Source organism: Grammomys surdaster, unplaced genomic scaffold (genome assembly GCF_004785775.1).
Source record: "Grammomys surdaster isolate TR1022 unplaced genomic scaffold, NIH_TR_1.0 948, whole genome shotgun sequence".
In the NCBI taxonomy this organism is placed as follows: domain Eukaryota; kingdom Metazoa; phylum Chordata; class Mammalia; order Rodentia; family Muridae; genus Grammomys; species Grammomys surdaster.
The window spans coordinates 441509-462923 of NW_021605367.1; the positions used below are offsets into that span (position 1 = coordinate 441509).

A 21415-nucleotide genomic window follows, 5' to 3' on the forward strand; every position below is an offset into this window, starting at 1 on the left:
AATAGACTCCCGGGAGATAGGAAAATGGCCGCGCGCTATCTGCGTCGCCATGGGGACCATCGCGCGCGGGCGGGGCGCGGGCCTGGAAAAATACAGCCTTTGTGGCGGCGCGTGTCACTCACAGCCGGGACCTCGGGCGGCGGGCTGGGCTCTGTTGCCCCAGCTGCAAGGCCTTGGCGGAGGGGCCCCCAGAACCAGCACCAGGACTCCTGGACCGTCTCAAACTCCACAGCCACTTGCCCGGCGTCACTCTCCAGCACTCCCCGGACCGAGCGTACAGCGGTCTCATCCTCACAGCCAATGTCCAGCCCAGAATCTGCACAACACAGGCTCAATCAAGGCCCGAAAAAACGGCCCTTAGCTTCGTGCATCTCTCTGCACCCCTAGTCTTTCTGGATCCACACTGTCCCACAGATCCCTGAGGGTTCCAACGGTCTGAGCCGCTGGCACAAACGTCAACTACTGCGCCCACTCAGCAGCTTCAGAAGTACGCCATGTGGAGTGCGGCCTGCAAGTGCTACACAGACTTGGAGTGGCTTCGAATCCCTCTGTTCCACACCCCTAAACAACATCCTCCAAGGCTAGGTATTTGTAGGCCCTCACAGTAAATTGTCGTACGCACGCGGCTGGCATACAGCACACACTAGCCGCATGCTTCTCACGAGGTCACGTGCAGCATCCCTTCCCGCCTGCCTTTTGGAGGCCTCTCCTCTGGCACTTGTCACGAACACTCACCGAGCGTGTGCGCAGGGTCTCGCACACGTGAACTTTCTCGAGGCACACTTACTCGCACACTCACATCCTTGCTTGCTCAGGGTCCACTCGCTGCCATACCCACGTGTTCCTCCAAACACACCAGGCAGAGCCGGGGCGCACACTCGCCCCGGCGAGCCCCCGCGGACGCTATCAGCCTGCCCATCGGCGCGCGGATCTGTGGTGGTAAATGCTGCATTCGATGGCGGGCGCATTTGTTGTGTGCGCTCTGAAAGGGCTGCGATAATCTGGAAGGCAGAGATAAGAAACACCATTTATTCCGCGGCACTTTGGAAACAATTCCCAGCCCTGTACAACCCCATTCTCGGGCAGCCTCCGGGAGCCGGGCAGATAACGATTGGCTATTCATTATCTTCGCCGGGAACAAAGATTAGCCGGCCGAGATGAAAAATTACCCGGGACAGCGGCTCAGGCCCACTCAGACCCCCCTGTCCGTCGCCACCGCCCGGCGATCCGTGCCCTGCCTGGGGTCCTAGCCTTAGCTCATGCCTTGCCGGGTCTCCAAGGACCTGGCTTCCCTTTGGCCAGGCCGGCTCGGTCTCTACATCTTTGGTCGGTCCCTTTCCCTCAGATCTGCTTTCTCCCCCGTCCCCTGCCCACGCCTCTCTGGACCCTTCTCTCCTTGCTCCTCACTCTCCTCATCCGCTCTCTGTGGTCCCTCTCCAGTTCGGCATCTCAATTCTGTCTTCCGCGTCCGTGCCTCTCACTGGTTGTACTTTCTTCGCCTTTATGCCCACCTCTCTGGTTCATTCTGACACTTGCTAGTTGTTTATTTCAGCCTGAGTACCCCAGTCCCTGGGCCCACCCTGCCAGCGCTTCTGCCCCTTAGGGTGGCTACATTAAAAAAAAAATCTGTCCCCAGGACCCCTGATGCTTGCTCCTCCCTTTTTCTCTAGAGCTTTCAGTCACTGGGACTCCAATTCGCTCCATCTCAAGTTCTGGGCCTTGTACTGCCTGCCTTCAGAAGATCAGATTGAGCGGCTCCTGTCTCTCACCAGCCCAGCCCAGGGAAAAGAGAGGACTGATTCTTGGCTGCAGTTCCTCGGACCTTCCTCTAAGAAACAAGGCAGACCTAAAAAAAAAAAAAAAAAAAAAAAAAAAAGGTCTCTGGGGCACAGGCTAGCTAGGTCTCTAGTGGATTGGCTCTGTGCTCCAAGTCTGGCTGACCATATCCCCACCCAATAGGAAGGGGGCCTGGGAGCTGGTGGTCCCAGTGAGGCCACCTCATTAGAACGGTTATTCAGCATGGCCCTGGTAATAGCAGATAAGACTTATCAGCCCATCTCCCCCTCCCACAGACAGACAGAAAGTGCCAGAGTAAATGGCACCCCGGGGCTCCGCTGGCTGCCTGCCCTGATGGTTAGGGAAGGTGCGGGTGGCTGGAGGATACACACACACTGTCTCCACATCCGTCCCCTTCCAGACATAGAGTAACCCTGGATACAGAAACACAGATCCAGGATGGAATGACGGAACCAGTGCCCACCCCTCAAACATGCCGCAGACATCAAGCCCGACACATCAGTTTCACCTGAAGCAACAGCTATGCCGACATAGGTTTGTCCCCATCTACCTTCAGTTCAAAGTTAGACATCAACACCTGCCATTAAGACATGCTAGCTAACCCTGAGTGGCAGGACATGCCTTTAATCCTAGCACTCAGGAGGCAGAGGCAAGCATATCATTATGAGTTTCAGGCCAGCCATGGTGATATAGTGAGACCTTGCTTTAAAATAAACATACACAATTGTATGGCCTCAGATACACAACCCCTCCCCCCAATTAATTAATTAATAAAATTGTCAGCGAGTATACAGACACATTGCAAGCATCTCTCTCATACACACACACACACACACACAGAGAGAGAGAGAGAGAGAGAGAGAGAGAGAGAGAGAGAGAGATAAAAAGATAACTAGACCATTAAAGACAGAAACAAATGCATGCCTAGATACATACACAAACGTACAAAGGTATTACACTGATTAAGACATACTTATAGATACCGAATGCCTATCACACGATTCTTGAAGATGATGGTCTATCTCAGAGAGATAGATGCAGACGCAGAGACATACTTCCAGTTCCACAGACACTCTCTTGTGTGCATTTGTGGGACCACAGACTGATAACAGTCGTGCTTTGACCTACTACCCAATACAAATGCTTAGGGATACACTTAAGTTTTGCAAACACTCCTGTGAGCTCATGGTGAATACATAGGCCACTGGGCACATAAACTGAGCTGCGTGTAGACGATACATACACAGAGCAACAGATTCAGAAAGATCCAAAACATCTGGCGCTACAAGGGTGTGCTTGCAGGGACAGCCCTACTCCCTGGATGGAGCACACCGGGATGCATAGTCTTTCTAAGCAGAGTAAGTCTGTGGGGTTCTTTGAATTTCTCAGGGGGGCTTAGGGTAATACAAGGAATACATTCTCATTGCCATTTAGCTCAGGTCCCTCCTGAGGGTGTAGACTGCCACCAGGCTGCCTCCTAACACCGGTTCTAAGGACAAGCCTTTTGCTCTTCTTGTAGCTTTCTCTGATGCAAAAAGGTTCACCAAGAATGGGCCAAGGACACACCAGAAACTCCATTCCTAAAATGCTTCTGAGTTGGGAACCGGAGTCAATGGGGAAGAAGGTGGGAAAGCATCTACACATTGTAAATGTGCAAGCAGTTACGGGAGGGGTGTGTGTGTGTGTGTGTGTGTGTGTGTGTACACGTTATATCTATATGTGCACCGGTGTTTGTATGCCTGAGAGCCCCTGTCTGGGGACATCAACACAGCGACAGCGGGTGCATAACGTGTGCATGAAAGGAGGGGCAGGTGTCTATGTACTTGCTTGTGAAGCCGAGTCTCAAAAAAGAGACACCCCAGGCTTTCCGAGATTACATCCCTAGAGCAGAAGTGCTTGCGTGGCCCTGAGAAGGCGGGAGTGGCCTGCAGGGTGTGCGCGCCTCGACTGACTAGTGGCCCAAGCCTGGCCAGCCCGGCGGCTGGACCAGGCAAACAGGGCGCAAAGCCCGGGCACCCTCCTGCCCCCCTGCGGCGTTCCCTCCCCCTCGAAGTGATGTCGAAATAAAAAGCTGCCGCTCTGCGGCCGGGAACCGAGAGGCAGCCAGAATCAAGAGAGGTGGCCAGGCCAGCTTGGCGGTAGCTCACTGCTCAGGTCTCTCTGGCCTGAGATCACCTCAACCATAGCGGGTCTTGGGGGACAAAAGCGGCCGCCTGCGCGACGAGCTTGCGTTCCGCGCCACGGGGCCCCACTGGTGACCGCTGCGGCCGCGCTGGCCCCCGCGAGCCGACCAGCCACGCCGCGCACACCGCTGCCTCCCTGCTGAGCCCTGGCGGTGGCCGCCCGAGGGCGCCGCCCACCGCGCCGCAGTCGGTAAGTTCCTGCACTCGGCCCGCGCCGTCCCGAGCCTCCCGGTCCCAGGCTGGGCCTTCCCAACAACCGGATCGCACGATCCTTCTAGTGGCTCAAACCCAGGTCATCCGGAAACCCAAAAGGCCCGCCTGGGGGATCCTGCCTTTCGTTTTTCCGGAGCTCTAGATCTGGAGACCCGGCTTTCCAGAGCTTTGCGACGCGCCCCCTCCCACTCCAGTGCTGGGGCCTTTGTCTCCGCGGTTCCCCACCCCCGGGTCGCGGCGGCGGATGCGCCCAAGCCGGGCTGCCCGGGCGCTGGCTGCACCTGCCGGCTAGTCCCGTGCACCGGCTTTGCGCGGCTTAACCCGGCTCGCTCCTGCTTGTGCCCCCCGCTCGAAGCGCCCCGCGGCCCTTTATCCTGTGTGGCGAGGGTGCAGGTGGGGGAGAGCGCAGGGTATGGAAGTCTTCCCCTGCCCAAGTCGGAGTCGGAATCTTTTCAGTGGGATTTCAATAAAAAACGAGGCCGACGCAGGCTAGGGGATCCGCCGTGTATAGGCGTAGACGGCGCTCTGGGCCTGTCTGGACGCTGGGCATTGAACCATTCGGGCGGCCGGGCTTGAATTTGAGCTTATCCTAGCGGCGAGGGGAAAGGTCTTGTATTCAGAAGGACCTCCCGTGTGGCATCTTCTCCTTTACCAGAAAACAAGGAAAGAAATTCGTTTGTTTTTGAAAACAACTTGCCTCCCACGGTCGGGAACATTTGGGGGTGAGTTCTGGGTCTACACTGTGGCCCAAATCGGGATTCGTTTATAAACAGGCAGGATTCAGGAACCAGGTAGAGCCAAAGTGTCTGCCAGGCGTCTGGAGAGTGTTTCCCAGCCGGGTTGACAAATTGCAAGCAAATTGCATCTAACGAAATGCATTTAGCAGTTGTCAAGTCGCTGACCCTTAGGCCTCTGAGTAAAGCATAGCTGTTAGCGAAGAGGGGCAGCACCCCCCACTGTCTGCTGGTGGGGTATGGAGGCTAGAAGTTATCCAGAAATTTCAGGGTCCAAGGCACCTGGCACCAGCGGGCCAGACACCTAGGACATTTGGTCCCAGGCCCTGTATTTCCAAGACTCAGAGTAAAATGGCAGATGCTAGGCAATTGGGAGCCTTCTGATTTTGAGGAGCTGGAAGCGAATTCCAAAGAGCAAGGAGCACCGTTTAGAGCCCTCTGAATTGATGGGTGCTTCCAGGGACATATCTGAGTCCTCCACCAAGAGGAGACCATGACCAATAATGGCCAAAGCTCCCCTACTTCCTTTCCAGTGTCCCTCAAACCTTGTGGCCACGATGTAGGGCTGGAGGCCTCCGGGTTGTGAGCGACTTCTGTTTGGAAGGCAGCCCTAAGCTAGCCGGCCACTTAGCTGTCCTTTGGAAAAAGGAGAGAATTAGCTTGCAAGGAGAGGGTAAACTTGTGATCCCAGAGGATGGCTTGGATAAGCGAAGTTAAAACAAAGGGCAGATGGGGAGGACATCATGAACTGGGGGCCCTCTATGACTCCAATCCTTTGCAAGACTGCTTTGCAGGAGCCGGGCCACACCCAGAACAGGGCCTGGATCCACAGAACCCAACTCCCACGCAGGAGCACCCCCTTGCTCTGTCCCCTCTCAGTAAAAGCTCCCAGGTCACACACACACACACACACACACACACACACACAAAAGGTGATTAGAAAATTCAGCTTGGAAGCCAATCTCCCTCTGTTCTCCGAGAAATCTTGTTTCCGTGGAAGGAAAAGGACAATTTAGTTTAGAGAAGAACAGCTCCGGGTATGCTCCAAAATTAACACAACAACAAAAATTTTAAAAGGCAAGCGTCCACCTGAAGGTGTTTTAGTGAGGATCTGTAAGTTGAAATAAATCTGCTTTCTTTGGGGGGAGGGGGCGGTGGGGTTGGGAGAAGTCCAATCTAAGCCATCCTGGGAACTGTCTTGGCCCTTCCTGGTGTTTGGACTTTAGTGGCGGTTCATTTTTGGCCTAGTAGTGAATTCTTGGCTGTGTGGATCTATCTGCTTCACAGCACAGGCTATCTGTGTTCATCAGCACAGGCTCCCCTTTATTCTGCAATTCAGTGGCCTGCTATCTAGCCTGCGATTTTCCCTTTGAGCCGGGTTAGTTCCTGCTGGAAAACTCAGCAGTCCCGCATCAGACGCAGGGACTCCAACCTCAGTAGGGGCTCGTCCAGCTGGCTGATGGCTTGCAGTTTCCAGAAGGCAACATTAGGTCCTCAAAGGACCTGGCAGGACCCCCCTCTCCTCTCCTATGCCCAGTCTGTGGGCAGGCTAGGCTGTTGCGGGTCTCCTGAGGCCCAGACTTAAGCGTCGTTTAACCACCCGGTTAAACCCTTTTTGCACAGCGATTTTCTGAGCTGCCGAACGGAGTAATTAAATCCCCTTCTGCACTCCGCTCTGCGCCAGCACGGTGGGAAACTCTGGGGCTCTCGTTTCGAGTGGGAACCCACCAAGCTTGGCCACTTTCACCTCTGTGAGAGGCAGGACGCTCCTCCGTCCGCGATGTGGCGTGGAAAAGGCAACCCCTATCTCGTCCAAACAGGGAGATAATTTTAATTGCGACTTCGGGAGAAAAGAGGGAAATTACCTGCTTTCAGGGGTGGTGCTGGGAGACCCCCCCACCCCCGCCCTGCCAGCCGTGGCGCCGACTCGGCCAGGGCAGCTTCCTCTGCGCACCGCGTTCTCCTCCTGGAACACTGTACGGCCATGGAATTCGGCCACATGGGGTACCGCTGTCGAAAATGGGGTTATAGCCGGGGCTGAGAGGCCTTTAGACTCTCCTGCTAGGTTCCAGGGACATCGAACAATCTGGAAACTCCATGGCGATTTCGCCTTGCGCGTTAAGGAAGAATCATGGGCTACAGGCTGGGAGAAGCCGAGAAAGCCGTCCCGAAAGCGGGTCCTAAGTGAACCGCGCAGTGGGAGCGCGAGCCTGGCTGGCACTGAGACCACCCACCTGCCCAGCCGACCCCGAGGCACTGCGGTCTCGCGCCCCTCCAGCCCCTGGGTCCCTCTTGCTAGATCTCCCGCCTCGGCCGGGAGCGGACTCCCGAGCCCCCTGGGCCCCTGCTGGCTCTGGAGCGCAGAGGCACGGGGAACACAGCGGACAGCAGGACACCCCCACCCCCACCCAGGGAGCGAGAGGCGCGGGTTTCCGGTCCAGTGGAGTTCTGCACCCCCGGCCCCAGGCCTTTACCTGTTCCAGGGCCTCGGACAGACAGATGGACGCCAGCCGCAGAGGCCGGAGGAGGCCCTGCCGTGCGCGCGCCCCCTCAGCGCTGTCCGCAGAGGACCTGGGAGGGGGTGACGGGGGCGCGCCCGAGAAGCTGAGCCTGCCTGGCTGGGCGCCCCCCAAGCCGAGGGGACCGAGGGCTTTCCACCCTCCTTGGATTATTAAAAAGTTCATTTCCTGGCGAATCGGGTGACGTCAGGGGCCCGGCGTCGCGGTGGCGGGGCCGCCGGGCCGGAGAAGCCGCCTCCAGTTACCCAATTACGGACTGTCAATCCTGCCGCCCCTCCCCCATCCTTGGGGGCCGCGGGGACCCCAGCCTTCCCCCAGCTCGGGACCAACCTGGGACCCCTCTGGAATTTTTCCTTAAGGGTCTCAGGCCCTGTAAAGATAGAGGAGCTAGATGGAGGGCTTCAAGCTCGGCCAATCCATCGCACCTGTCTAGATTTCCCTAAAAGTCTTGGACTCACAAGCCTCTTTCTGGACTCTGGAGTTGAGGTCTCCCGTCTCTAGCCAGAGAGGGAGCTAGGTTTGTATACTCGCCCCGGAACTCACTGCCTCTCCTGAATGGAGGTGGTGTGGAGAAAAACTCCAGGTGACTTTGGGAACAAAGTGCTCAAAACATTGCTTCCCTCTCCCCAAAGACCGTCTCGGGACCCCTAGAAGGAAAAATATATATGGCTAATACCCCGAGAGTCTCCCTCCAGCCGACTCTGGCGCCAGTCACCCACCCGCTCCACGGCCTCGCCCCAGGCAGTTCAGCCTGGTGGTCTACTAAGGCCACGCCCGGAGCCCTTCCCCCTCTCTGGGCCACTGGCGTGACCGCGACCATCGGTCTAGCACAGCCTTAAGTGTCCTAGTGCCCAAAGTTCGGGTGCCGTAGAGAGGTCCACAATCCCTAGGCTCGTGCTGTTCAGCCGATCCTACCAGCCCCTTGCACAGCTAGCCCTGATAGGACAGAGGGTTTGGGGAGTCAGTTGAACTTGGGCTGGCCGTGGTCCGTAGTAGGGGAGGTGGGGCTCCGCCCGAGAGTGGAAAGCTGTGGTCCCAGCAGAGAGATACCCAGAAGGTGCGTGTCTCGGCTCCTGGAAAGTCAGGGACCCCATTCGTGCCTAGTTGCTGGAAGGGCAGAGGTTGGAGGACCTGAGCTTCTGCCGGAGGGGTGCAGGGTCTGCCCGCGGCGAGGGTCCCCTGGGGGGCGTTGGCATCAGAGGCCGCAGGGAGGGCGCTGGGTGGGGGCCAGGCAGCTTAGGGGGGCAGCTCGCGGGTCAGCCTCGAAGTCCAGCGGCCAAAGCTGCGGGAGCAGCCAATGGGGGGGCGGAGGCTGGGCGGCGCGCGGCGCTGATTGGCTGGCGCCGGCTTCATAGGCGTGCGCGGCCCCCGCTTCATGTCTGTGCAGGAGTCGGCAGCTGGCGCCAGGGCGGCCAGAGGATGCAGAGGGGCCGGAGCCGGGCGGGCCGGAGGCCGAGACGCGCGCTGTCCCCCACCCCTATCCCGTGAATCCACCGGCCTTGGGACGCGCTGTCGCGGGGCCCGCCGTACTCGGGCTCTCCTGGTGTCCCTTACTCTCTACTGCTGAGCTCTCCCCCTTCCTGAGCCGCTGCGAGTGTAAGTTTGAGGTTCAGGGGGCTTGTGGGCACTCCTAGGCTGGAGGGATCTCTGTGGAGTTCAGACCAGTATCTCCTGTGGGAGATTACGTTCTTATGCTTTGGGGAGAGGTTGGCTGACTGACTGTTAGAGGGTATTGGGGACCGTCTCTCAGCCCCAGGGACTGCGTGTGCGTTTTTGGGGTGGCCCGATGTGTCGGGGTTAGTTTGTGTATATATTGTCAAAGTAAGTGTTAGGGGGGCGTAGGAGGGCGTGTACCCCAGAGTGAATGTCTAGACGATTGTCTCTAACTTTTAGTCGCAGTTTATGTGTTTGTGTGCCCAGAGGACAGGGTCACGGTATGAGAACCCGATTTCAGTTCCTCGTGCGTTTTGGGGGGGTCACCGGTGTCAGAACCTATCCCTGTGTGTGACCTCGTGTGCATGGACGTGTGTCTGTGGGAATGCGAGTTTCCCTGTGAGTGTATGCGGCTGAACCCCTTCCTTCACCTTCCTTTCGTTTTAAACCTTGCGCTTTCCTCCCACCCGGGACTGGTCCTCAGTGCAGCTCCGATGGAGCGCCTTTGCTCTCAAGACACCGACTTTGGGGATGGGGGTGTCAGAAGGTGGCAGTGTCCCTCACATCCCCTCTGTTATCCAGGGCCGCTCCACCTTTGCCTGGATCCCAAGCCCAGTAGTGGACCATGGAGGTGGCTCCTGAGCAGCCTCGCTGGATGGCGCACCCCGCCGTATTGAATGCACAGCACCCCGACTCGCACCATCCGGGCCTGGCGCACAACTACATGGAGCCGGCACAGCTGCTGCCTCCCGACGAGGTGGATGTCTTCTTCAACCATCTCGACTCGCAGGGCAACCCCTACTACGCCAACCCGGCCCACGCGCGCGCGCGCGTTTCCTACAGCCCAGCGCACGGTGAGCTTTGGCCCCCAGGGTTTCTGGAAGCCTGGCGCCCGCTCCAGGCCTCGGAGGGGAGGACGGCCTGTTGCTGCTTCCCGGATGTGGGATCCACAGGAATCTGAGCAGCTGCGAAATCGGGCCTAGGAAGGTGGAGGCAGTAACTTCTTGGGGAGGGTCTGGGGCCTTTAAGCTTTCAGTCCATTTCCAATTGTCCTGGGGAGGATCCTTCTGGGCCCTGTCTGGTGGGGTTGCTCTGTGTCCCTTGTCCTTTGGCCTTTCACTGACATTGCTGATGATTACAGGCTAAGGTGTTGTGTTCCTGATGTTTTAAAGGGTGGGGCTGCTGATGGTAGTCCCCGGAGCTGTGATCCTGCGTGCCCGTATCATGGCTGGCTCTGAACCCCCTGATCACCCTCACCCCTCTCCCCCTGCGCAGCCCGTCTCACCGGAGGCCAGATGTGCCGACCACACTTGTTGCACAGCCCAGGATTGCCATGGCTGGACGGAGGCAAAGCAGCTCTTTCTGCCGCCGCTGCCCATCACCACAGTCCCTGGACCGTCAGTCCTTTCTCCAAGACCCCGCTGCACCCCTCAGCTGCTGGAGCACCCGGAGGTCCTCTGTCTGTGTACCCAGGGCCAGCGGGTGGGAGCGGGGGAGGCAGTGGGAGCTCCGTGGCCTCTCTCACTCCCACCGCAGCCCACTCAGGCTCCCATCTCTTCGGCTTCCCACCCACGCCACCCAAAGAAGTGTCTCCAGACCCCAGCACGACTGGAGCTGCTTCCCCAGCCTCATCTTCTGCAGGGGGTAGTGTAGCCCGGGGTGAGGACAAGGATGGCGTCAAATACCAAGTGTCATTGTCCGAGAGCATGAAGATGGAAGGTGGCAGTCCCCTGCGCCCGGGCCTAGCTACCATGGGTACCCAGCCTGCAACACACCACCCAATACCCACCTATCCCTCCTATGTGCCTGCCTCAGCTCATGACTATGGCAGCGGTCTCTTCCATCCCGGAGGCTTCCTGGGTGGCCCAGCCTCCAGCTTCACCCCTAAGCAGCGAAGCAAGGCTCGCTCCTGCTCAGGTAAAGGCAGGTGTGATGGGACTTCAGGGCCTGTGGGTGTGGTGTGCCTCTGTAAAAGGGGTTTTGGTCTGATAGAGGGGCCATGCTAGGGTGCCTGACTTAAGAATGGGTGGCTGTCCTCTCATAGTCCACGGGCATTTGAAGCTCCCTGTGGGGAGGAAGAAAACCCTAAAACTTTCATCCTGCCCTTGAGTGCTTGTAGTAACCCCAATGTTCAGCTCCTGGCCCCTCCTCATGCCCTCCCTCCAAGGTTGGCAAGTATCAGCTAATACTCAGAATGTGGTTCCCTGTCTCCTCCTCAAAAGTTCAGCTGAGACGGAGCAGCCTCGTGACTGGGTGTGGGGGAGAATGGAGGCTGTAGGTGAGGGAAGGAGGCAGTGTGTGTGTCTGTGTACGTGTATCTGTGAGCGTGTGTGCATGCTGCGGGCACTGCAGAGATCCAGGCCCTAAGGAATCTGGTTCTCCAACTCTGCTAGTCCAGTTTTAGGATTGCAGTGGCTCCAGATCTCCTTGGAGATTTCCCCAAAGCAAAATTCCCAAGGCCAGTTTGTATCCTGGTGACCCTGATCCTTCACCCTGAGGGTAGGAGTGAGAACCTGTGCCTGCACCCCTTTGCCAGCTGCAGCTGGATCCAGCCGGGTTTGTCCAGCCATATGGCCCTCAGGCAATAACCCATGGCTCTGGGGCTCCTTCCCATAGCTTTTAGCAAGGGAGGGGGAAGGCTTTCTCTAAAGTTTATTTCTGAGTTGAGGAACCAATTTCTCATAGGTAACTTAGTTCCAACTAAATCAGGAAGAATTTCCTGGGTTACTGAGCTACTAAGCACTCACTCCGCTGAACTCCAGCCCCAACTTGACTCTATCTCCTGCTCTACTAAGACCAGCGACTTTGCCTTTTTTTTTTTTTTTTTGCAAAGTCTTGGCCTATTTGTAGCCCTTTCTTCCATGTTTGTTTTGTATTTTATTTGAGTTCCAGATGGCCAAAAACAACAACAGAAAATAAGGCCACCTAGCCTAAAGTGAAAGAACTTATTTCATTTTAGAAACAACTTTGATCGTTGAATTCTAGGGGTTGGGCTGAAAGGGAGATGAACTGGAGGAAAAATTTCCTGACCCTAGATGGAGCATAAAGACAGTGAGGGGTTGATGGGAGAGAGGAGAAACAGAGATGCTGGCTCAGTCGGGGTGAGAGAAAATAGAACGGAAGAGGAGAATGAGAGGCTTCTCCAGACCCCAATCCTGGACAACTGTGGCCTGAGCCGAGAGTAGCCTGTGCTCTATAAAGCTGGCCTTCGGTTCCTTTTCCGGGTAACTTGCTGCTGGCTCTGAGAATCCCTGGCACCCTGCACTTGTTGTTTCTCTTTGTTTTTCCTCAGCAGCATCAGAAATGAGGATTTACCCTTAAAAGACTCTGGACTTCTTTTATGGGGACCCCCTGAGTCCCTGTTTCTGCCAGGGGTGGATCTCCTTTAATAGAGCCTTGATCCTCTGGCTCTATGTAGAGGCTAAACAGGCCTTGTGTCTTTCCTTGTTCCCCTACAGAAGGCCGGGAGTGTGTCAACTGTGGGGCCACAGCCACCCCTCTCTGGCGACGGGATGGCACGGGCCACTACCTGTGCAATGCCTGTGGGCTCTACCACAAGATGAATGGACAGAACCGGCCGCTCATCAAGCCCAAGCGGAGGCTGGTAGGAACGGGCACATCATGGGGCAGGGTAGGGCCACAGTGGCCACCAACCTGGGCAGAGCTGGGCAGAGTTAGTTAAGTGAAGATGAAAACAAAACAAAGCAAAAAACAAAAGAAAAAAAAACGAAAATAACCCAACAGCAAAACTTCAAATGCAGAGACTTCACCACCTGAAATTCTCTTATCAGTAAAATCATTTGGGGGGTCAGTCAGGTCGGTCTTCGTTCTGGCGGATTCTTTCCTGCCAAATTTCCTGTCCTGCAGCCACCCGCACCCCCCCTTCCCCGCAGCCACCAGGCACCCCTTCCCCTGCCCCCCACTGCTGAAGGATTCCCAGCGCTCCGTGTCTAGCAGCTCACCCTCAGGCTCTGGACTCCTATTCGCTCTTTTTAAAAATAGGGCCATGAAGTACTTTTCCCTGTGGCTGCTCTGGCCGCCCTCCCTTGCCTCCTAGCTCACAGTCTCCTCCGCTTATTTAAATAACACACAGCGGCCACCAAAAAAACCTGCCCTTTATTATTTTTCCATGGAGTCACCTATACTGTGTATTTTCATTTGAGTGATTTTTAAAAAAAAAATGTCCTTTCGGATCTCCTGCCGGAGTTTCCTATCCGGACATCTGCAGCCGGTAGATAAGGAAACTTCGTGTATCTGTTTCCGGACCGGCAAGTTCTCAGAGCCACCTCGACTCAGTCCTGCCTCTCGCTGGGCTGTTTTGAAATTTCTAATACCCTCCACTCTGCAAATAATGTGTAAAATGCTAAGAATAATAAATATATTTTTTCAGGGCGAAGTGATTTATGAGTTTAAATCGTTCACCCGCTTTGGGGCCCTTTTTCTTTCTTTTTTTTTTCTCTCCCCCCCCCCCCCAGCGGGGTGGGGGGGGGGGGGGGGGGGGGGGGGGGAGGAGGATACGCTGCTGGCCCCTGAGTCAGAATTCCAGCTTCAGGCTGCTTACTCACCTCCCTGCCCCCGCGGCAGGCCAGCTCTGGTCCCCTCCATGAGCAGGCTCAAGCCCGGGGCCACTCTGGACTCAGCTGGACTTGGTCCCCACCCCACACTGGCTTCCTAGTGGAATTCAGGGCTAGGAGTTGCTGGGTAGAGATGGGGTATGTGAGGAGGAGCACACAGGAGATCTCTCTGTTTACCTGAGGCAGAAGGGATGGCAGAGGGTGATCTGTATTCTAAGAAAAGGTCTCTCTCTTTCTGTCTGTCTCTCTCTGTCTCTCTCTCTGTCTCTCTCTCTGTCTCCCTCTTGTCTCTATCTGTCTCTGTCTCTCTGTCTATCTCTCTCTCTGTCTCTCTCTCTCTGTCTCTGTCTCTCTCTTGTCTCTCTCTGTCTCTGTCTCTCTCTCTGTCTCTCTTTCTCTCCCTCTCCTTTTGGCCCTTGTTCTAGAGACCAGACCTCCTTTCTTTCTTCCACTCCTTACCTCTGACTGGCATTTCCTGGGGGGCTGGGACTAGGGGCTTGGTAAAGGCAGGTGAGCGCTCTCAGGGCGTAGGGCTCTAGGCCGGCAGGGAATGGAACCACCTCTGCTCTGTAGTCCTTCTGAAGCCTCTGGCTAGTATGACTATTGATTGCTAGGAATGCTGTTAGTGCAGTAAAAGGAACTGAGTGTTTAGTTTTTAAACTGTAGTTAAATTCAATTTAAATCTCTCCTGGTAACTTCTAGATCTTATGTAGGACAAGGCAATGCCACACTTTAATCCTGGGCTCAAACCTCCTCAGGGCTTTCTGGGTTCTCCTGGGCAGTGCAGGGTCTTGCTGCCTCGGCCTCCCAGCCATGACTCACCAGGATTCTGGATTTCCAAGGAACAGTGGGGGAGGAGGCATGCAGCTGGAGACAGAGCAACTCAGGATGGTCACAGGACTAAAGCCTCCTTGGGACCTGTTTCCTTACCTGTGGAATTAGATTGCTGGGCGTGTAGGGGAAGTTTCCCTTCTGTGTTGACAATCCTTTAGATTCTAAGAGTTCTTTATCCCAAAGTTCCGTGATTCCCAACTTGTTTACAACTCAAATTCTAAAATTCCTTGGTTTGAGATGCTTTGATTCCCCTGTGGGACTTATCGCTCCTGGCTAAGCCGTGGGGCTGGGGATGGTGCTAAGGGCCCAGGAGGAGGTCAAGGTGGGGCGTGGGAGACAGCCGCTGACGCTACCCCTCCCCTCCTAGTCTGCTGCCAGGAGAGCGGGCACCTGTTGTGCAAATTGTCAGACGACAACCACCACCTTATGGCGCCGGAACGCCAACGGGGACCCTGTGTGCAACGCCTGTGGCCTCTACTACAAGCTGCACAATGTGAGTGCACCCCACCCCTCCCCGGGGACCTCAGCTCTTTGTGCTGCCTGGCCAGCCAGCGGACCCAGCCACAATCTCCAGCTTGGCTTGGCTTGGGAAGCCGCAGCCGACAGCCTGCTTGGTCAGCCCAGAGTGCCAGAAGGGCAGCCTGTGAGAAGGATGCCTCTGCTTTGGAGGTGGGACCGATGGGGGCAGGGCGGGCAGAGAACGAGTACCTCTGTGTTTGGAGAAGTTGGGGGCAGGGGAAGATTTGAGGTGTTGGGGGAGGCAGGCAGTACGTGCATTTAGTGGTCTGGAAACAACCACGTGGGCTGTTATACCATACACTCTTCCTTGAAAAGATGACAGTGAAGGCTTAAGGGGGCTTTGGTGAGTAACCCTGGGTCTGGGCTGAAGGTACAGTTCCCGTCACCATGGAGATACGTTTAACTCAGTCTCGTTTGACCTATGGAGAGGATCGTGTTGTAGGCAACTTCTTCTAAGGGTTCTGTGGCTGCCCCCAGGTTAACAGGCCATTGACCATGAAGAAGGAAGGGATCCAGACCCGGAATCGGAAGATGTCCAGCAAATCCAAGAAGAGCAAGAAAGGGGCTGAGTGTTTTGAGGAGCTATCCAAGTGCATGCAGGAGAAGTCATCCCCCTTCAGTGCGGCTGCCCTGGCTGGACACATGGCACCCGTTGGCCACCTCCCACCCTTTAGCCACTCTGGACACATCCTACCCACGCCAACGCCCATCCACCCCTCCTCCAGTCTCTCCTTTGGCCACCCCCACCCGTCCAGCATGGTGACTGCCATGGGCTAGGCACAGCCTCCCGCTGGACAGATATGGACATCAAGGATGGTTGGCAGAACCAGAGTGAGGCTGGGCACTCCCAGGATGGGTGGACCGTACTCTTGACTCCCTCCCATCCCAAGAGACCCACTTCCTCCTGCCAGCCTAGCCTGGCCGAAGCCACCTCTCCTTGGAGGACTCCCAGTCTTGTGCCGCCATTACTGTGAATATTTCTAACTGGGCTGCAGCTCCTGTGTGCCCTGGGTGCTGCCCAAAAAAGTGTTTTCACGGAGAGTGTTTGTTTGGAGAGCAAAATGGACAGGTTTACAGATTTATAGCAAGAAGGAGACCGGGGATAGAAAAATGAAACCGTTTTTTTTTTCTTTTTCTTTTTCTTTTTCTTTTTCTTTTTTTGAAGGAGAAATGAGTAAACAAAACAAATAATTTATTTTGGTCTTATTTCTTACAAGAAGGTGAAGACATGGAGGCATGGGCTGTTTGTGTTTTCTGAGTCCTTCCTTGGGACCTTCTGCCACCAGTCAGGGCTCTTGGGGGCAGACTCACAGGTCCTCAGCCTGAGCCTCCTTCTCCCCAGCCTGCCTGGAGGGTAGCCCCTGCCCTGACGCAGCCCAAGAGGGCAGAGACAATTGCAGGCGGTCCTGCGCAGATTCCCAGGCCAGGGCTGGGTCACAGGAAGGAAATATTCTCTGGAAAGGGGAAACGTCTCCCAGATCATTCCCCTGGCTTCCAGAGGCCAAAGCTGGTGTGACCCAAATGGGCCGAGCTGCAGCCTGTGCTCTAGGCCAGTTGGACCCCTGTAAATACACCCTTCTTTTCTGCTAACCCCTAGACCCCTCCCCCTCTAAGATAAATAAGAAAATACTCAAATCAAAAACCAAACTGCATAAGCTTAACCCGCCGATGAGTGGTTTTATTTTGAAACTCGTTTTGGGTCCAGTCAATTGTACGTTGCCACAGAAGCCCCACTATGAAAAAGTAAAACCTGCAAACTAGGGCTGAGTTTCACAGTTCTCTGAATGGTTCTAGGGTCCCACAGCCCTAGCAGGGGGCTGGGGACAAGGGGGGGAATCTTATGCTCTTGGCTTCTGGGGAACAGGGGGTGGGCAGGCAGTAGACCTGTGATCCCAGACTTCTGTTCCGCTGTGGCTGGCTGGATTCTTCAAGGTACAGCTGTACATAAAATGTGTCCCACGCTTCGATTCTGTGTGCGGAGGTGGCAGTGGTGCAGCAGCCAGCAAGGGGGCCCCAAGCCCAGGGAGACGATTGTGCTGACAGTCAACCAAGTGCAATACCGGTGTCAAATTGCTGCAGAGCACCCTAGAAAGTAACTTATTTTGTGCTAGTACCCGCATAAGAGAAGAATCGGCAGTATTTTCTGTTTTTATGTTTGGGCTTGTTTTATTTTGAATTAGTGACCTAAGTTATTGTTAACTGTGTACAACATTTAAATATTGTCTGTAAAAAATTGTATGCTACCCTCTTATTCCTTTAAAGTGAATACTGTTAAAAATAATAAAATACTTTTTGTGAATGCTGTAGTCTGCCGAGTGAGTCCCTGGGACCCCTATACCCCTGGTGGGGTTTAAGCTGTCAGGTGGCCTTGTGTCTGCTGTCTCTGTCTTTCAGAGAAAGGCCCATTTGGCTAAAGCCTCCTCCTCTGGGGTCCATGGGGATGGACAGGACTCTTCTTCAGCCTGTGCTCTTCTGAGAGCCCAGGCAAGGTATCTGCTTGGGTTTTTTATGGAACCAATAGCTGACCTGGCCCTACTCAGGTCCCCCAGTGTGGCTAGCTCTGGTCTCTAGGGTACCAGGTTGCCAAGTCTGTTTGTTGGCATACTTGATCACCCTGTCACGGATTGCTGTCTCTGACCAATGATCCAGGACCACCACTGCTACCAGTGTTCCTAAGGAACGCGTCTGCCGTCATGCCCTTAGAGAGTGACTGCTAACCAATCATCGGTATGTATCTGGTCAGTGATGTGCCCAGTCACTAGCCTGCATACAACGGGGCCGCTAGTCATCCCTGGTAGTGATGTCGGCATTGTCAGTAGTCACATGCCTAGAATCTGTCTCTCATCAAGGAGGTTTCCCATGACCAATGTGTGAACAGATTCAGGCCACTAATGGTGTCATTGGTGACTTTTTTGGATGTGTGTGTGTTTGTGTGTGTGAATTGTGGGGTCTCTATATTGCTCAGGCTGGCCTCAAACACATAAGCACTATGGATCTTCCAACCTTACCTCTGAGAAGCTGGCATGTGGCCACTATGACTGGTCATCCAGTGTCTCTTTAACAATGACCCTTGGTCACTTGCCTCTGATCACCTAACTACCCATGTGCCTAGTAACCACACCCTCTCACAGTCACATCTTTTCTGATGCTGTGGTACCAGTACCCCTGAGGGCTCACCTTCAGTTACCATGATCCTGTTACAAGTATCAAAGTCTGATCCTAGCACCCCCATTTTCCCAAATCCCTTAAACCCCACACTCCTGACAACTAGCTTCCCAAACTAGTCCCTGGTTAACAACCAGTAATTAGTGTATCTGGTTACTGCATTCTAGGGTCACTAGTGCTGTTGATCCCAACATATCCCATAAGTTTCTTCTGATCACCAGTCTCTCTTCCATCCTCAGCCCTCAAGCACCGAAGACCTCATGATTCTAGTAACCCCCATCCTGTGTCACCCATGTCCCCGACCAGTGGCTCATAATATGTTCAGTCAACCATAGTCTTGACTGAGACCTCTGAGCTGACTCTTGGTCATCACTGTGTGTCCACACCTTCTTAGATAAAGCCCTTTCTTTGATTCAAGTCACTGAGCATGTGTCCCTGGTCAGTGGTTTCTCTCTGCTCATCATCTCTAGCCACTTGGTCTCTTGACTGGGGTCCCCACTGACTACTATCACTGTCAACATTCTTGCATGTCAACAGTACAAGCATCCACCCACACTTGGAGGTTTTGTCCCGAATCAGACTGCTGTGCTATCTCACATAGAGAAAAGCAAGTATCCTAGCAAGGACCAGTGCCTTGTTCAAAGTGCTACAGTCCATCAGGGTGTAGTGAGGTAGTATCTCCAGGACTTTGACCTCAGGATACTGCCCTGGCATGTCACCATTACCCTGCCCTCATCTTTCCCTGCAGCATGGGCACCTGGACCAGACAGGAGTCTAGCTGAAGCTGGGCTGCTGCATTTCCCCCACAGGACCACCACACGGGCCCTCTGGCCTCCTGCTAGCTACAGCCACAGTGAAACCCAGGAGCAGCTTTCTGTCTTGTTCCCAGGTTTTGGTAGCAGGCGTATTCAGGAATTGGTTATGCATGCATGTGTGTGCGTGTGTGTGTTAACAACCCCCTTTTGCCACATACAATCATAGACATTGGAAGTCTCATCTGTGAGAACAGGAACCCCAACGCCCTTCAGAGGATGTAATGTTCTTGGCTTGGAGCAAACTTGTCAGGCCAGGCCCAAGTTCTGAATGGACTATCTAGAACAGTGGTTCTCAACCTGTGGGTCACAACCCCTTTTGGAATTGAACAACCCTTCCATAGGGGTCACATATCAGATATACTACATATCAGATTATTTACATTATGTGTTATGATAGTAGCAAAATTGCCCTTATAAAATAGCAACAGAATAATTTCATGGTTGGGGGTCTCCATAACATGAGGAACTGTATTCAAGGGTCATAGCATTAAGTAGGTAGAGAACCACTGGTCTAGAACCCGTAGTTTAAACCTGAGGATCAAGAATCACAGCTTTGAGCCGGGCAGTGGTGGCGCACACCTTTAATCCCAGCACTTGGGAGGCAGAGGCAGGAGGATTTCTGAGTTTGAGGCCAGCCTGGTCTAGAGTGAGTTTCAGGACAGCCAAGACTACACAGAGAAACGCTGTCTCGAAACCACCTCCCACCGCCAAAAAAGAATCACAGCTCTGGACACAAAAACTTAGGGATCCCTAGCTCAAAGATAGTGCTAGAGCCTGAGTACCCACTTCCAAAGTGAACAGCACGGAACCCTCACATCCAGAGCCACAGAGTCTACACCCGGGTTCCACATCTAGAGCACTCCTTGAGCTCAGAACCTAGAACTTAGCAAGAACCTCAAAGTAAGGCCCGTAGTCCAATGTCAGACTCGAGACCCCAACATACAAAGCCTAGAACCTGAACTCTGGAATGTGGAGCTCCCACATCTAAGACCTGGAGCTTTCCAGAGGACCCAATGGGCAGGAGCCAAGCCCAGAGCTCCAGTGAGTTTCCAAAAGGCCGCGATGACCTGGTTTATTTCCTCTCTCCTGTTAGCCCAAAAGTTTGGAGCATTCGTTCCAGGTACAGACTCAGGTGCTGGGAGGCAGGCCAGAAGGAAGCCAGCAGGTAAGTGGCTTCCCTCTGTGTACACTCGAGAACACCAAAGCATTCTTGAGAGAGGTGTTCCCCTCTCTCTGTTGAATAGGTTCATTCTTCATGCATCCTTGCCTGTTGAGCTTAGGGGCTACCTGTGAGGAGGAGTCATCGTCAGCCAGTGTGAGAGAGGCTGGTGGTATGAGAGCTAAGGACTGTAGGCTCATGACTCGAGCAAGCTACTTGGAAGTCTAGGCTCAGAGGGCTCCTGGTCTCAGTATGCCTTCTCTCCTCCATTCAATGACTAGCCCCACTCTGTCATTACCCAGTAAAGAATTAGGAGTCTGTGGACAAAGCACCCAGGCAGATCAGAAGCCACAAGTGGCTGCCTTAAGCAGGGTGACCACTGTCTTTTGATCCCACAGGACCGCACCAGAGCAGCCAGGGTGGAGTGGGTCTTTGTTCCAACTGTCTGCACCCAGGTGGGGCTGGCCAGCGCAGGCCCTCCCTCCCTTCCTCTTCTGGGATACTTCCAAGTCTGGCTTCTTACTCCTATTTTCCATAGTAGAAACCAAACCTCTTGTGTGACCTTTAGGAACCAGCTCTGTCTTTCTCAGCCAGCTCCTGTCTCCAGGTGAACTGTCACTGCAGGAGGGGAGGGGAGGGATCTCACTGATCAATCCTAGGGCCTCAGCAGGGAACACAACCCCAGGGAGAATTTGGGAGGAATGCCTGCTATCTACCACAGGATAGGACCAGCTCACCTGAGGCAGGGAAGAAGACAGACAGAATGGAGCCATTCCCAAGGTGGGTGGGTCCTCAATGAGTTTATGAGGCAAAACAATTTGATTTTTTTAAAAGAGACAATAATAAAAAACCCAAACAATTCCAAACTTCATCTGGAAAAACAGGCAAGTCAACAGAATCAGTCTGAAGTTTAAGGCAAAATGGAAGGTGTAGCTTGTGTATGTACATGGCTGCCTTATGCAGGGTGACTACCTTCTTTATGATCCCACAGGATCTGCACCAGGGCAGCCAGGGTGGAGCTCTGGTCTCAGTATGCATTCCCTCCTCCATACAATGGGTGGCAGCCCATTACCCTGCCGCCACTCAGTCATTACCCTGTAAAGATTGTATGTGGAGGGGTTGTGTATGTACATGTGACTGCATGGGGAGGGGCTGTGTATGTACATGTGACTGCATGGGGAGGGGCTGTGTATGTACATGTGACTGCATGGGGAGGGGCTGTGTATGTACAGGTGACTGCATGGGGAGGG

The 21415-nt window shown here is 54.5% G+C and overlaps 1 protein-coding gene across 3 annotated transcripts; it reads left to right on the forward strand.

The window, feature by feature from the left end:
* The first annotated feature begins 4060 nt into the window (after positions 1 to 4060).
* Positions 4061 to 17325, forward strand: Gata2 (GATA binding protein 2). Of its 3 annotated transcripts, none has more exons than XM_028782953.1 (6): positions 4061 to 4170; positions 9682 to 9953; positions 10375 to 11016; positions 12558 to 12703; positions 14875 to 15000; positions 15504 to 17325. In XM_028782953.1, the coding sequence occupies exons 2-6, from the start codon at positions 9725 to 9727 to the stop codon at positions 15801 to 15803; spliced, it is 1443 nt and encodes a 480-aa protein (XP_028638786.1). In that variant the 5' UTR covers positions 4061 to 4170; positions 9682 to 9724; the 3' UTR covers positions 15804 to 17325. The 3 variants fall into 3 exon arrangements, with proteins under 3 accessions (XP_028638786.1, XP_028638785.1, XP_028638787.1); XM_028782952.1 differs by lacking the exon at positions 4061 to 4170 and adding an exon at positions 8839 to 9042; XM_028782954.1 differs by lacking the exon at positions 4061 to 4170 and adding an exon at positions 9366 to 9380.
* The last annotated feature ends 4090 nt before the right edge of the window (positions 17326 to 21415 follow it).

Bases quoted from the DNA above. Each gene is read 5' to 3' on its own strand.
- Gata2 (XM_028782953.1), top strand. From the start codon at position 9,725: ATGGAGGTGGCTCCTGAGCAGCCTCGCTGGATGGCGCACCCCGCCGTA. The intron at 9,954-10,374 runs GTGAGCTTTGGC...CCCCCTGCGCAG, and splicing joins TTCCTACAGCCCAGCGCACG to CCCGTCTCACCGGAGGCCAG. The intron at 12,704-14,874 runs GTAGGAACGGGC...CTCCCCTCCTAG, and splicing joins TCAAGCCCAAGCGGAGGCTG to TCTGCTGCCAGGAGAGCGGG.